This window comes from Macaca thibetana, chromosome 1 (genome assembly GCF_024542745.1).
Source record: "Macaca thibetana thibetana isolate TM-01 chromosome 1, ASM2454274v1, whole genome shotgun sequence".
Classification (NCBI taxonomy): domain Eukaryota; kingdom Metazoa; phylum Chordata; class Mammalia; order Primates; family Cercopithecidae; genus Macaca; species Macaca thibetana.
The window spans coordinates 6,771,970-6,787,193 of record NC_065578.1 but is presented as its reverse complement, the minus strand read 5'-3'; the positions used below and the strand labels follow the sequence as shown (position 1 = coordinate 6,787,193).

Below are 15,224 nucleotides of genomic sequence, written 5' to 3'. Positions count from 1 at the left end.
CATCTCTAGCCAGGATGATTTCCTGGTCTCTCCTCACCCTCTCTGAACCTCCTTCAATCTGTTCTCCATGTGGCTGCCATGTGCGCGTCTTCAGAAGCCAACTTGGTCACGTCCCTGCCTCTCCAGCCTTCGGTGGCTTCCCTCTCCTTGGGGATAAAGCCTGGCGCACACAGCCCTGGCTCTGGCCTGATCTACTGCCTGCCCCTCTGCCTCACTGGCTTCATGGCTCCCTCCCACCACAGAGCTGCTGCACATGCCATTCCTGGGGCCTGGAATGTTTGCCTTCTCTCTTCAGGGAGTTAACTTGTGCTCATCCTTCAGATCTAGGGTTGGGGGTCATTTCTTCAAGAAAGCCCTCCCAGGCCTCCCTGAGAAGTCACCATCCTCCATTATAAGGTCCTCAAATGCTTGTTTGTGCGAAGGCAGGGGTCAGTTCTGATGTTTCCTCCGCTGGACGAGAAGCTCGTTGACTGCAGGTCCTCATCTGATCCATTTCTTCTGATCCTCATCACGTGACACAGTGCCTGGCCAGGTCCAGGCAGGTGGTGCATGTGCAGATGTCAGCTGCTGTCCCTCCTGGTGGCAACTCTGTGCCAGAAGGTGTTTTGCTGAAAGAAACAATCACGGCGGCTCAGAAGTCTGCCACGTGTCTCAAGACCCATCGATGCAGCTTGGTGCCACTGAAGTGATGCAAGATGTCACCAGCTCTTCTCAAGACCCCCAAATGGGGTGTGGGGCTGGGGCAGAGTTCCTCGTCCATGTGCCAGCACATCTCAGGATTTGGTATGACAGGAGACACTCCGAGGCCTCCACTGGGTATCTCCTGATCTGCTGATGCCAGAACTGGTCCTTCTGCATGAGGGGCAGGGAGCAGAGGGCTAGAGCCAGGTCACTGCTCCCTCTCTCCTGCCAGTGTGAATGTGGGGAGAGTGTCAGCTCACTCTGCGGGGACACCAGAGGCAAACCTTGACCTCGCCAAAGAAACCACAACCCACCACACAGAAGCTGCCCAGGGCTCCCAACCGGCTTTTTTTTTTTTTTTTGAGACAGAGTTTTGGTCTTGTTGCCCAGGCTGGAGTGCAATGGCACGATCTTGACTCGCTGCATCCTCCACCTCCTGAGTTCAAGTGATTCTCCTGTCTCAGCCTCCCGAGTAGCTAGGATTACAGGCGCCCGCCACCACACCTAACTAATTTTTTGTATTTCTAGTAGAGATGGGGTTTCACCATGTTGGTCAGGCTGGTCTCGAACTCCTGACCTCAGGCAATCCGCCCGCCTCGGCCTCCCAAAGTGCTGGGATTACAGGCGTGAGCCACCGCACCTGCTGGCCGGCTTGTTTCTTATCCACCTTTGTGTCCTACCTTCTGGGGCACAGGTGAATTTGGCCGTGGGATGGAGAAGGGGAGACAGACAGAGGGAGGAGAGCGTGCGGAAGGAGTCAGGAGGTGACTTCCATCCCAGTTCAGCGATGGCTTGGGGCCAGCAGCTGCTCTTCCTAGGGCCTGGGTTCCTTCCATAAGAATGAGGAGATTGGAATATGGGACAAGTTCCAACTCCTGAACAACCTCACTTTGTTTCTGGTGTATCAACTGTTTTCCCTCTGCCACTGATTTTTCTTTCTCTTTTTTTTTTTTTTTGAGATGGTCTCACTCTGTCACTCAGGCTAGACTGCAATGGCACAATCTCAGCTCACTGCAGCCCCAACCTCCAGGGCTCAAGCGATCCTCCTGCCTCAGCCTCCCGAGTAGCTGGGACCACAGGTGCCACCTGTGCCACCACACCTGGCTGATTTTTGTATTTTTTTTGTCAAAACAGGGTTTCTCCATGTTGCCCAGGCAGGTCTTGAACTGACCTCAAGTGATCCTCCTGCCTCAGCTTCCAAAAGTGCTGCGATTACAGGTGTGAGCCACCACGCCTGGCTTGCCACAGATTTTTTTTTTTTTTTTTTTTTTTTTTTTTTTGAGAAGGAGTTTCACTTTTGTCATCCAGGCTGGAGTGCAATGGCGTGGTCTTGGCTCACTGCAACCTCTGCCTCCTGAGTTCAAGCGATTCTCCTGCCTCAGCCTCCCGAGTAGCTGGGACCACAAGTGCCACCTGTGTCACCACACGTGGCTAATTTTTGTATTTTTGGTAGAGGGGGGTTTCACCATTTTGGCCAGGCTGGTCTTGAACTCCTGACCTCAGGTGATCTGCCCGCCTTGGCCACCCAAAGTGCTGGGATTGCAGGTGTGAGCCACTGCGCCCGGCCTGATTTTTTAAAAAGTCTCCTGTTATTCATGAAGTATGGTCCATATGACACATACCTGCATCTCACTCTTTTTTCCCTAACAAAGGACTCACAACAAAGGATTTCACAACAGGTGCAAAGTCTCAGCAGATTACTGCCGGGGAGGGAGCCAGTCTTCAGCCTATCAAAGACTTTTTTTTTTTTTTTTTTTTTTTTTTTTTGAGACGGAGTCTCGCTGTGTCTCCCAGGCTGGAGTGCAGTGGCGTGATCTCGGCTCACTGCAAGCTCCGCCTCCCGGGTTCACGCCATTCTCCCGCCTCAGCCTCCCAAGTAGCTGAGACTACAGGCGCCCGCCACCACGCCCGGCTAGTTTTTTGTATTTTTAGTAGAGACGGGGTTTCACCATGTTAGCCAGGATAGTCTCGATCTCCTGACCTCGTGATCCACCCGCCTCGGCCTCCCAAAGTGCTGGGATTACAGGCTCAAAGACTATTTTGAATGTCTTGGTGTCACAGATGTGGGGGACAAGGTTGCTGGGCTGCTCAGAAGGGTCAGAGATATGTGTATTTTTAGGAGCTTCTGAAAGGACAGATCTTTGTCCTTGGCCCCAATTACAGGCTGAGCATCGGACTGGATGGGAAGGGTGTCCTCTCACCTTGCTCAGGACCACTAGGAACTTGCATCCCCACAGAGGCTGCACTAGGGCCCAATCAGCACTTGTGTCTTCTCTTCTCCACAGCGGGTGTTCTGGGTCTCAGGACCACTTCTCCCGGCAGCTGCATACACAAACTGGCACCTCCCTTGGTTTCCAGGGAGATGGATTCTGGGAGCCCAGTCCCAGGAAAGGCTAAGGACATCAGCTCACCACCGGCCTGGACCAGCCAGATCCCCTGACCGGTCTCTCTGTGGTCCCAGCTTTGCCAAGAGGCCTTTCTTCAAGGCTATGCTTTTAGGGGAACAGCTGACCCATATCCGAATGCTGTGGTAGAATAATGGGAGTCCAGCCAGGCGCGGTGGCTCATGCCTGTAATCCCAGCACTTTGGGAGGCCAAGGCGGATGTATCACTTGAGGTCAGGAGTTTAAGATCAGCCTGGCCAACATGGCAAAACTCTGTCTCTACCAAAAATACAAAAATTAGCTGGGTGTGGTGGTGCACACCTGTAATCCCAACTACTTGGGAGGCTGAGGCAGGAGAATCACTTGAACCCAGGAGGCAGAGGCTGCAGTAAGCTGAGATGGAGCCACTACACTCTAGCCTGAGTGACACAGCAAGACTCTGCCAAAAAAAAAAAAAAAAGGAATAATGAGAGTCCGATGTAACTGACTTAGGAGCTGGGGCATAATTGCCTAAGCAGGCCTGCCAGGCAGGCTTCCGGTGAAGCTGCACGATTCTTGTACCCAGCAACAACCAGTGGTCAGGGCCCGGGAGCTGTCTCTACCAGGTCTGATATCAACACAGTGTTTGGGGGTGAATCACAGTTTGTTCCTGCTTTGGGGCTCACCTGGAGCCCCTGCTACCCAGCAGGGAGCCATGAAGAAGGAATCTGTCTCTGGGACTCAGAGCAGATGTGGGACATCTCCACGAGCCCAGGAACATCTCCTGGGGCCCACCGACCTGTCAAAAGGTTGGCGAGACCAACACCAGAGGTGCAAGGTGGGAAAAGCAGGAGACGGGGCCTTTCCTTCTGCTGAATGAGCAGTGGATGGGGCAGTGGGAGGCACACGATCTCCTGGGCCAGGCAAGAGTCTGAGAGACTCCTGTCCTTTCTCATCTGGCCCCAGACTGCGGAAGGCTGTGGCTCTGAGCTCAGAGACAGGTATGGTGCCGTCTCACCTGGAATTTCCAGCCATTTCTCTGAGTTCTGCAAATCCATGGAGCTCCCTCTTGCCTCAGGACCTTCCGACCCACCTCTCCCTGCTTGGAGGGCTCTTACCCAGCTCCCCGCTTGGCATCTGACCTGCCCGACCATGTCCTTTTTTGAAACACCTTCGTTTCTTAGCCTCCATGGGTCACATCCTGCTGGTTTTCTCTCCGTCACACTGGCTGTCCTCCTCACCCCCTCGGCCAGCTCCTCGTCTGCTTGGTGTCCATATACCAGAGGAGACTGCGCTTGATCCTGCAGCCTCTCCTCTGCTTCATCTGTGCCCTTTCACGGAGCTATGTTGCTAAACGCCATCTGCACGCAGAGGACTCCTAAACATCGTCTCCATTCTGGATCTCTCATTGGCCTCCAGACTTTCGGACCCCACTGTGAACCCGCCGTCTCTAATGAGGTTGTTGGATGTAACGTGACCAAAACCGAACACTAGATTCTCCTATCCCCTCGGGTATGCTGCTGCTTCAAACTTCTCCATCTCAGGAAATGGTCTGCTGTCCCTCCGGTGGTTGGAGCCCCAAATCTAGGCGTTATTACTCATCATCCTCTCCCATTCTTCATATTCAAATCATCAGCAGAACCCTTGACTTCACTTCCAGACAACCCCAGACCCACCCTGTCCCTCAGGAGTCATCGTTCCAGCCTTGTCAGAGCCACCATCACCTCTTGCCCAAACCGACGCCAGAGCCCTGGAGAAGTCTCTGTGCCAGGGGAGACACAATTCATTCTCCAGATGGCAGCTGCGGCGTTCTTGCAAACATACACTTGTGTGTGGCAGCGCCCCTCCCATGGTTCCCCACTGACCTCGGAATAAAAGCCCAGCCCCCTACTCTGGGTGATGGCATCTGCTGACCCCCTGGCCCTCTCCCATCCCTGCAACCCCCTCCACCTCCCCTTCCTCTATTCTGGCTGCAGCACACTCTTCAGCTCCCCCAACATGCCAGGCTTGCCCTCCCCCTGGGGGCTTTGCTCCTAATTCCCTGGACTGGAATGTTCCTCCCACAGTCTTACTGTGGCTGGCCCCTGCCTGTCATTCATACCCCAGCTTCAATATCACCTTCTCATATAGGCCTCCTCTGACCTCCCCCAACCTATGAAGCAGCCACCTTGGTTCCCTCTCCCAGACCATCCAGGGGAGGTTCCCTGCCCAGCACCTATCACCGTCTGACAGTTTCCTTTGCAACTTGTGTGTTGTCTTTCTTCCCCACTAGAATATAAACTACAGGAGAATAAGGATTCCCCAGAGCCCAGAACGGTGCCTGGCACCCAGCAGATGCCGCATCCATATTGACCAGGTGACGGAAGACCAGACAGCCCGGGTGGAAGGAGGTGGGAAGACTTAGGACATGCACAATTGATTAGTTTGGGCTGAATTAAGGTGGTGGCAGAGAGGATGGCAAGAAGTAGAGACTGTGAGAGAAATAAAGGAGAGAAACATGCTAGGCTAGTGTTGGGATGTCGGGGAGGGAGGGAGCAAGGGGTGACTCCTGGGTTTTTGGGTGGGATTATCCACAGGGGCCAGGAATGTTATCAGAGAGGTAGCTTGGGGAAAACAAAGAACGGCTATTTGTCCTGTCTGGGACCTACTGGCTTGCCCAAGAGAAACGTGGGTCAAGCTGCCCTGTAGGCTGATAGATGGATGGCCTGGATCCAAGAAGAGAAACAGAGGGGCAGCCATCCCTGCACCCCAGTAGGTGGGAGAGAGAGCCCTGGCTGGGAAGAAGCCCTCAGGGAGCGTGGGCAGGGAGAAGAGAGTAGTCAGGAGAGAGCTGGCCATGTGGACATGACAGAGCATTTTGGAAGGAGAAGCTTGGAGACTGGGAAGCAGCAAGCAGGGGAGTGGGAGGGAGGGGCAGAACTGCACTGCTCTCGCAGAGCCAGAGGGCTTCTCCTGGGGAGAAGGCCATCAGTGGGGACACAGGGGCTTGGAGCCCTTAAGTCGAATGAAGACAATCAGGCCTTGGGGTCCACAGGGATGTGCTGTGGCCTTGGCAGGAGCCAAGTTGGTCAGTGTGTTCATGGTGGGTGGCTGTGGGAGGCCGCTCTATCCTGCTGCCCCACGGCATGGCCATCCCCGAGCATCCCAACAGGAGGGTGTCCTGCGAGCAGCTCCTCCAAGCCAGGAACTGATCTTTCCTGTATCTGCATCCTTCCCCAAATATGTATTGCTATGTATATAGTAAATGCTCAATAAACACTGAACGACCTGCACTTCCTGTGATGCTCCTTAAAACACGCCACCTGTGACTGTAGGACGGTGCCTACGAACTCCTTAAAACACACCATTGGCCGGACATGGTAGCTCACGCCTGTAATCCCAGCACTTTGGGAGGCCGAGGTGGGCGGATCATGAGGTCAGGAGATGGAGACCATCCTGACTAACACAGTGAAACCCCGTCTCTACTAAAAATACAAAAAAATTAGCCGGGCATGGTGGCGGCTGCCTGTAGTCCCAGCTGCTCGGGAGGCTGAGGCAGGAGAATGGCATGAACCCGGTAGGCAGAGCTTGCAGTGAGCCGAGATTGTGTCACTGCACTCCAGCCTGGGCGACAGAGCGAGAACATGCCACCGGTGATTGCAGGACGGTGTCTGCGAACTCCTTAAAACATGCCACCTATGACCGCAAGACGGTGCCTGCAAACTCCCCGACACTGCGGAGCCCCTGGAGCCTAAGCTGTGCTGCCTCTTTACGGCACCTCTCACGACACCCAGGGCAGAACCCCGCACACAAGCCCTCCGGAGGCTTCTGGTGTTTTCTGGGGTCAGTTTTGTCCTTCAGTGAGGCCTCACAGCTGGGATCATGCCCAGGACCACGCCCTGGGGACAAGCCCACAAGAGACGGAGTCCCGCATTGAACAGTGTTCCTCAAATGCTCCTGTCTACAGGGAACCTCAGAATGGGACTTCTTTTGGAAATAGAGTCTTTGTAATTAGTAAATTACAAAAGTAATTAGTAATTCATTAAGACGGGTTCACACCGGATGGGGTTGGCCTTAATCCAATGACTGGTGTCCTTAAAAGAAAGTAGGGACACAGACACACACATAGGGAGGACAGTGGGGCCAGAGACTGGGGTTCCGTTGCCACTAGCCATGGATCCACAATGATGATCAACAGCCACCAGAGCTGCAAGTGACCAGAGAGGGTCCCTCCCTAGCACCTTCAGAGGGGGCTCAGCGCTCCAGGACCTTGAGCTCAGGCTTCCAGTTCCCGCAGCTGTGAGAGCATATATCTGTGTGAAGCCACCCAGCTGGTGGGCATTTGTCCGGCAGTCACAGGAAAAGCTGGCTGATCTTGACCCCTGGAGGGTCTAAGCCGCCACTGTCATGCACACGCTGGAAGGAGCCACCTGGCCTGCAGGTGGCCGGGAAGCCAATCCTGGGAGACGAGCCTGCATCTGCCCGAGTCCTGGGGCTTCCTCCATGGAGGTGACTTTGCTTCCCGCTCCAACAATCAGGACAGGGTGGCAAAGGCTGCCCCTCAGCCTTTGTGGAGAGGTGAGCTTCCTCCTAAGGTCCATTTCTCTGCAGGGTGCCATGTGTCGCTGCTCCAAGGAGGCCGGGTGGGGCCCAGCTCCAAGGTGACCCACTCCTTGCCACACAGAGGAGCTCCACTCAGGTCTGCTTGGTGTGGCCCCAGCTGCAAATGGCAGGAAGTCACTGTCCCAGGAGGATCTGAGGACCAGGCCTCTTGGTCCTGGCTGAGGAGCACAGCTGGCTGCTGAGGAGCCCCAATGGCTACGATGCTCCCCAAACTGTATGCTGATGCGTCTCCCACCCGCCGCGGTGCTGAGGAAAGCACACCTGGGGAGCACACGCACCCAAGCAGACAGACGCCCACTGCAATGTGTCACGAAGCAGACCCCACAGAGAGTGAGAGACGGGTTACGAGGAGGGCCCTGTGCTTTGAAGCATGGCACTGGCTGGGCTTGGAGAGGATGTGACTCCTGCCACTCAGCCTCAGGTCCCGAGTGCAAGACCGGCTCATGCCAGCTGCTTCTGCCACCTGTCACTGCTGTGCACAGAAGCACCCAGAGGCCCATGCGCTAACCAGCTTGTGTTGGCCCCAGTCCCCACTCCAGGTGGATATCAGAAAGCTTTCGGCGGGGCGGGGGTCCTTTCTTCCTTTGGGTGACCCCTGGGTCAGTGCTTCTCCAGCTCCCCCAAAGAGCTCCTGGAGGCAGGAGAGGGTAAGCGGGGCCTACCGGTCTTTCACTATGGGCGTAATTCAAAGTAGCTCTTTGAAGTCAAGATCATTCACCCATGCTGTCTTATCTGAAAATTTCTTGTGAATTTTGTATTCTGCTCCACAATACAAACTGTATTGGTTTTAGCAAAGCAATGGCATTTTACATTATTTAGCAAGGAAGTAATTTTTGCTCCTCCGTCTTCCATCATCTGGGACAAGTGATGCCTTTAGAATGTGTCCTCAGTGTACATTGTACGTTCTTTTTTTTTTTTTTTTTTTTTTTTTTTTTTTGAGACAGAGTCTCGCTCTGTCACCCAAGCTGGAGTGCAGAGGCACGATCTTGGCTCACTGCAAGCTCCACCTCCTGGGTTCAAGCCATTCTCCCGCCTCAGCCTCCCGAGTAGCTGGGACTATAGGCACCCACCACCACACCCAGCTAATTTTGTTTTTGTATTTTTAGTAGAGATGGGGTTTCACCATGTTAGCCAGGATGGTCTTGATCTCCTGACCTTATGATCCTCCTGCCTTGGCCTCTCAAAGTGCTGGGATCACAGGTGTGAGCCACCACACCCGGCCAACTCTGTGTACATTCTTTTACAGCATCCCATGTCACGTAACATGTTCATGGGCCAGCTGAGGGTTACTGGGAGGTGGGCTGGGTGGATCTGAGGGAGGGAGCCAGCCTAGGAGGGGCCAGCCCAGGCCCACTCAGCAGAAAGCCCTGGAGTGTCACCATTGGAAGAAGAAGCCAGAGGCCTCCCGGGGGCCAGTGTCCTAGCTGGAATGGCCTTTCCCACTTACCCTGGAATGTACCCCCGGACTCTGGGGCAGTGTGCGGTCTCCCAGCTCTGGTGGGTGGAGGCTGGTGCTAGAATCAGCCCACAAGGAATGGCCAGCAGGACCACAGCCACATGCCAGGAACAGGCCCTCTCACACCTAAGGTGGCAGCTCCGAAGTGGGGGCAGAGCTGGGGGCCGCCCCAGAGACACATCTTTCATCTGGTAGCATAGAGAGCTTGGTCGGATCAGAAGGCCAAACCGAGAGGCCTTTCCTTCTCTTCACTTCTTTAGACAGGAGCGAGGCTCTCAGTCTTCCCAGACACCTACCCCAGGGCCAGGCTGCCCCAGAAGTCACAGGATAACCCCCTCTGTCCCTGGCGAGCTGCAGGGGCAAGCTGCCTGGGCTCACCCACCTTACACTGAGGCTTGCCCAGGAAGCAGGCACCTGGATAATAAAGTTTGAGCTCTTAGTCCATGCTCCCCACTCTGCCTGAGATGACACGGCCCCCCCTCACCCCTGAGGCCAGAAGGGGGCCTGCCCAGGAGACCAGAGGAAGCCCAGGAGAGCAGCCCAGCCCAGGGGAGCTGCACACAGGTCTCACTCCAATCCTCTCATCCAGGCAGGAGGCTCAGTTGCCTGAGAAGCATTGAAAATAGAGTCTAAGTCTAAGCGGCTTAGTGGGGTTCCAAGAAGGGCCAGCAGGTGGGGGTGGGGACAGGGGACCCTAAATCTTCTCAACTTGGCCTTGGGGAGAATCAGATGCTATAAGACAAGAAACAGTCAGGCACACAAAAGTTCCGCTCACCTTCTCTTCTAGGGACTCAGGTCACTTCAAGGTGTTCCCGTGTCCTTGGCCAGAAGAGGGCCCGCCCCACCCCCTCAGCTCCAAGGCTGCAGTGTTGAACTGCCTGGGTTTATTCTCTTTGCAAACACAGGCACAGGCGAGGCAAGTCCACACAGATAGCATCCTCTTTAAGTTCAGCTCGGCCCTGGCTGTTGTATCCACAGGACCTATCACAGGCATAAGTGACATTTCCCAGAGATCCTCCCCAGTGGGTCTCCAGGGTAAACCCCATTGCCTGCCTGTCTTTAGGCTGGAAGAGGTCCCCCTTGCATCTCTGTATGAAGAGCTGGCCTGCTCAGACCTCCCGGGGGTCCTGTGCAAATGGCCTGGGGTTAGGTCAGGCCAGAGGAAATTTGTTCTGAATCCGGACCTTTGTGGGTGGAGGAGAAATGGTGAAAACGGTAGTTCCTAAAGACCCTGGCCTAAAGACAGCCGCCCTTTCCCTCTCCTGCCACCCTTGATGCCCCTTGTTCCCGGGCTAACCCTGGTCAGGCTTCAGGTCTCACCAGGGGGGTCGCTTCCTCTGTGAAGCCTTCCTTACCACTAGTTAGATTCAGCTTTTTGACAGTCCCTCCTGCACTCACACATTCACGCCTGCCTGCATTCATATCACAAATATGTACTGTAGCCCCACCACGTGCCAGCCCTGGGCTAAGTGATGGGGGTCCGGCAGACAGGGCCTTTGACCCTGGAGCTCACAGTGGGGCGCAGGGAAAGGGAGGGGAAGACCCCCTAGGTCTGGGGGAGGCGCTGCAGCTCCGGGATCCAGAAGGCTGCGATTCCTCCTCCCATCTTCCGCCACCTCCACGCCCGGTCTCTCCCAGGATGGCTGCGCCCCAGCTGAGATTTTGGGGACGTCGGGTCCCTGCCCCGCGGCCTCAAGGTGGGGACGATCACTCTCCGCAGGGCGGGGCTGCGCAAACAAAAGCTACTCCAAGGGGACAAAGGCTGCACCGCAGGGACAAACACTTCTCCGCAGCTGCTGCTGCTACTGCGCGCGCGCGCGAGTTCGCTGCGGCCCGGACCCACGCCCCCCACCCGGCCTTTAGCCAAGCAAACAAATCCATGTTTTAGATCAAATGAGGGCCGACAGTCTCTTCCCCAAACAATTCCCCCCGGCCATGGCGGAGGGGACAAAGGGCGCTCCCCACATGCAGTGGAGGCCGCGGAAGGAGGGAGCCAGGGCTCGCCGCCCGGGACCAAAGGCCCGCGGTCCCCGCCGCACGCTGCGGCGCACTCGGAGGCGGATGGCCGGGCTCAGGCCTTCCTAGTCCCGCTGTCCTCGCAGTCCCTGCGGGCGCCCTGGACCCCGCGGGGCGCGGCGCCGCCAGCAGTTCCGCGAAGGGCCCCGCATTGCGGCTGCGCGTCGGCGGGCGGGCGGGCGCGCGCGTGGGCGAGAGTGTGCACGCGCGCCGCCGGCAGCCGTGCCCCAGTTTGCTCCGCGCTGCAGTCCCCTGGCGCCCACCCCTTCCCCAGCCCTCCTCCCCTTGCCGCGGCGCACCAGTCTCCACCGCCCGGCCGGCGCGGAGGGAGAATTGGCCCAGCGCCCGCGGGGGCGGGAGGGGCTGAGCCGAGAAACTGCGGAGACCGAGGGGAGGGGACGGGAGGGACAGGCGGGGACGCAAGGCTCACCACCGCCCGGCCACTGCAGCATCGGCCTGGACGCAAAGTTCACGGCCAGGCCCTGTGGCTGGCCAGAGGCCCGGGACCCCCGCGCTCCCGGGTAGCTGTTCCAGCGGCCCCCTTTGCGCTGCGGCTGCGGCACTGCTTCCCCTCCCCCTCCCCTTAGTATTTATCAAGCTGGTGAAAGGCTGGGAAGCCTGGGCCCTTGGGTGGGTGAGTGCCTTGTATCCATTTCGGCGGAAAAAGAATAGCTAGGGAAGCCCCGCTTCTCCCTAGCCAGGTGGGGTCTGGCAGTTCCTCTGTCCCCGCCTCCCTTCCACTCCCACTCCTTGAAAGGACAACTGGCCCAGACCAAAGGAAAGCGTCCTTCAGGGTCCTGCTCTGCTCTCTGCAGGGCCCCTGAGCCGCGGTGGACCCCAGGCTGGCCCCTCTGGTTCAGCAGGGCGCTCTGAGCTGGGGGTCCAAGCTGCGGAGCTACTGTTCCCCTAGCTGTGCCCTGGTTGGTGGTAACAGAGACGATGCTGCTGGACGCCCAGGCCTTGATGCCATCGTCACCCCAATTCCTGTTGCCCTCCTGTGTATCCTGCAGGGGTAGGGGTGCTTATTTCAACTTGGAGGCCCACAGAGTTCAGAGCTCAAAGTTCTGGGGAGAGGGGGCAGCTAGGGAGCAGGTGCCCAGCTTGGCGCCAGGCCAATCCCGAGGGGCCTGGGGTGGCCGAGGTCCTGGTCTGTCATGAAGTAGTTGGGTGGCTCCCCTCCCCACGGTCTCTATGACGGCATCCTCCCATGCCCTAGCCTCCGGGGTACGGCTGGCTCTCTGTGCTTCCAGGGGGCCTGCAGATGTGTCCTGAGCTCTGGGGCACTGCCTGACTGTGACTTTGCTCTCTGAAAAGGCTCCATCTGCCAGGCGGGGTCCTACACTGGTCCCAGCATCCTTGGGTTCATTCTAGTGAGGCCAGCCAGGTCATTCAGGGAGAGCCAGGGTTCTGCAGAGTTCCCGACTTCATTCCCCATTTGTTCTGCAAAACTGAAACCGGATTTCCTAAACAGGAGCCCCTGGTCACCCTGCTCTTCTTGGTTACATCTGCGGGTCATCATCAGAGCTCTACCTGGCTCCAGCCTCGGCCAGGGAAGATGCCAAGGGCAGCTTGGTGCCCCAGGGCAGCCCATGCTAGGGTGCAGAGCCTGCAGACTCAAAAGCTGTCCTGGGGAATGTCTCCTGAGGGTTCACTAGCCAAGGCAGCTGTTGGCACCCTGTCTCGGCTGGGGCAGGGGCTGGGATAAGGCTGAGGTTTACATGCTGGCTGGTTCAGGAAATGAACTATGTACCCAAGCCCAGAAATCTTCCAGCAGCCAACAGCAAGGGGTAGTCTAAGAGGTGAGACCCAAAAGGCCAGCTGTGGGTGTGTGGGGGTGTGTGTATGGCGGGGTGTTGCATAAAGAACCCACCCCTGCAGGGGGCCCAGGCTCAGCTTAGCCCAGACCTCAATGTCCTGGGCTGGCCAGGTCTCTAGCAAGGTACCCCATGGACTGTCATCTATCCAGGCTGCCCTGATACTGAGGTTATGGACAGGCATCCCACCTACTGCATCCCCAGTGCACCGGGCTCAGTCCCCCAGGCCTTGGCCAGCTCTGGGCCTCCTGATGTGTGCCCAGGTGGGAAAGGGCAGCCTCTGACCCTGGCATTCCCAGCCTGCCTTTGGCAGCTCTTCTCTGCAGAGCCCCTGGTACCCCAAGGGGAACCACCAACACTCACTGACCCCCATGGACAAGGCTGGCAGCTCTTGGAGTCCCTGCCTGTCCTTGACCACCAGGTCCTGCCTGCTCCCTTGAAGCCCACTGGGGTCCCTGACACTCTACCCTCTGCCACAGTCACGATCCTGGGCTTGCCACAGAGGCCATACAGGGCAGAGGTGGAATTAAAATCAGCCAAGAAGCTGGAGTTGAGGGTATTTGAGGGCTTCCAGGAGAAGGTTTGGCTGGTTAGCCCCAAAAGACAGAAGCAAGCTCCCAAATCCGAAAGAAGCCCAGGCCTGAGCTGCCTCCCCATCCTCTTCCTTGAGAGGCTTGGGGCTTGGCGATGGCCTCTGGGAACCTTTTTGCTTCCAGGAGCCCATGGAAACAGCCCTGGAGGGGCACAGCTGGTGCTTGGACCTTGCTGCCTGGGGTCCTTCACCAGAGGAACCTCTTAGCTCCCCTGGGCTTGCTTGGCCACTCAGACAGCCCAGCAGGCGTGCCAGCCACAGACCCGCACTCACATACTTTTCAGTCTGTCCTAAGGAGAGACTGAGATTGAGGGTGGGGCCAGCCAGTGTCCAGACACAAATGGCTGACAGCTTAGGCACTCAGCCTGGTGGTGGAAACCCAGCTGACCTTCCTTCGCTCACATTGGCACTGCTTCCTGCCCCTTTCTGGGTGCTTACTCTTCTTTCACACCTTGTGCATGGAGTCCCCAAGCATCCCTCTCCCTTGGTGCCTGGCAAGACGACCCAAGCACTGTTCTTACCGTCCAAGGACAGCCAGTCGTGCTGGGAGGAAGGGAGCGTGGGCAGAGCCCGGGCTTTGTACTCAAACACCACCGAGTTGGAGATGATCTGGTTGTTGAAGGCAACTTGTAGGGTCACAAGACCAGTGTCATGGGCTGAAAGCGAGAGAAAAAGACCAAGTCAAGGGATGAGTGGGTACCTACAGCCTGGTGAACCACAGGGCCTGGAATGTCCCCTCCCCACTACCCTTCATTGGTTAATGTCCAGCTCTCCTTACTGACAGCCTATGCCTGCTCATTCGAGGCCCAAACACAATGCTGCTTCTAGGAACCTTCTCGGTTCACCCAGGACAGCCAGCTGTCCTGTGATCACTCCTAGGTATTGTAACTGCCCCTTTGCTTTGTCCTCCGAGTGAGGGCAGGGGCTGGGTGCTCAGTACAGACTGGCTGAACGAGTGAATGAGTGAATGGCCCCCAACCCTGCCTCATGGCTGGCTGACGTCCCCCTTGTCCCATTCTTCCTGGATGGGGCTCAGGTACAGCATCTGCTTCGGACTGATTTGTGCTTATTTTGTTTCACCTATTCCTACAAGCTTGTCCTGACTCAATGAACAAGCCAGCCCCTGTATTTTTAGAAGTTCTTCTGCTTCCCCGATGAAGGAGCTTCAGCTGTGCCTCTGTTACCCTGGCCCCAGCTCAGCCCCAGTGGGTGCTGAGCTGGGGATGCTGGCGTGAACGTTGTACCTCCCTCCAATGTCCGACAGTAAGCCCTGGAAGGCAGGGCCCTGGTGGGTCTCGTTAACTGCTGTGGCCCCAACACAGGGCTTAACAAATAACTGTATTTGTGGAATAAACGAGGTATGTTCTCACTGAGAGTAAGAGGAAGCCAGCCCGCGGCGGAGATCAGCTTCAGCTCTGGGGTTGAGGTTGCCTCTCCACAGCTCATGTTGGCATCTTGGGGGCTGGCCTGTGGCCCACAGAGGTGGCCCGTGGGCAATGGTGGGTGTGCACACTGCCCTGCCAGGCCTCGTCCCTGGCAGATGTCTCGGTTCTGTGCCCTCTGCCCTGCTTTTCTGGAATACCAGATACTGATACCCAGGGCCTCCCCAGTACAGATTTCCAGGGAGGACACGCACGGGGATCACGTTACTGTTTGGGCTCTTGGTTTTCAGGAGCTTATAGACTCAAGGAAGCCATCCA

General features: G+C 56.9%; 2 protein-coding genes across 10 annotated transcripts in view; both read right to left on the bottom strand.

Moving 5' to 3' along the window:
- Nucleotides 1–15,224, bottom strand: part of CAMTA1 (calmodulin binding transcription activator 1) — a 1,003,074-nt gene that overhangs the window by 80,065 nt on the left and 907,785 nt on the right. For all 9 annotated transcript variants that reach the window (XM_050786880.1, XM_050786872.1, XM_050786886.1 and 6 more), the window contains one exon: nt 14,046–14,180. In XM_050786880.1, the coding sequence (XP_050642837.1) occupies nt 14,046–14,180 (135 nt within the window). The remainder of the gene's footprint in view (nt 1–14,045; nt 14,181–15,224) is intronic.
- The window catches only part of VAMP3 (vesicle associated membrane protein 3), a 707,779-nt gene that overhangs the window by 91,597 nt on the left and 600,958 nt on the right, over nt 1–15,224 (bottom strand). The window lies entirely within an intron of this gene.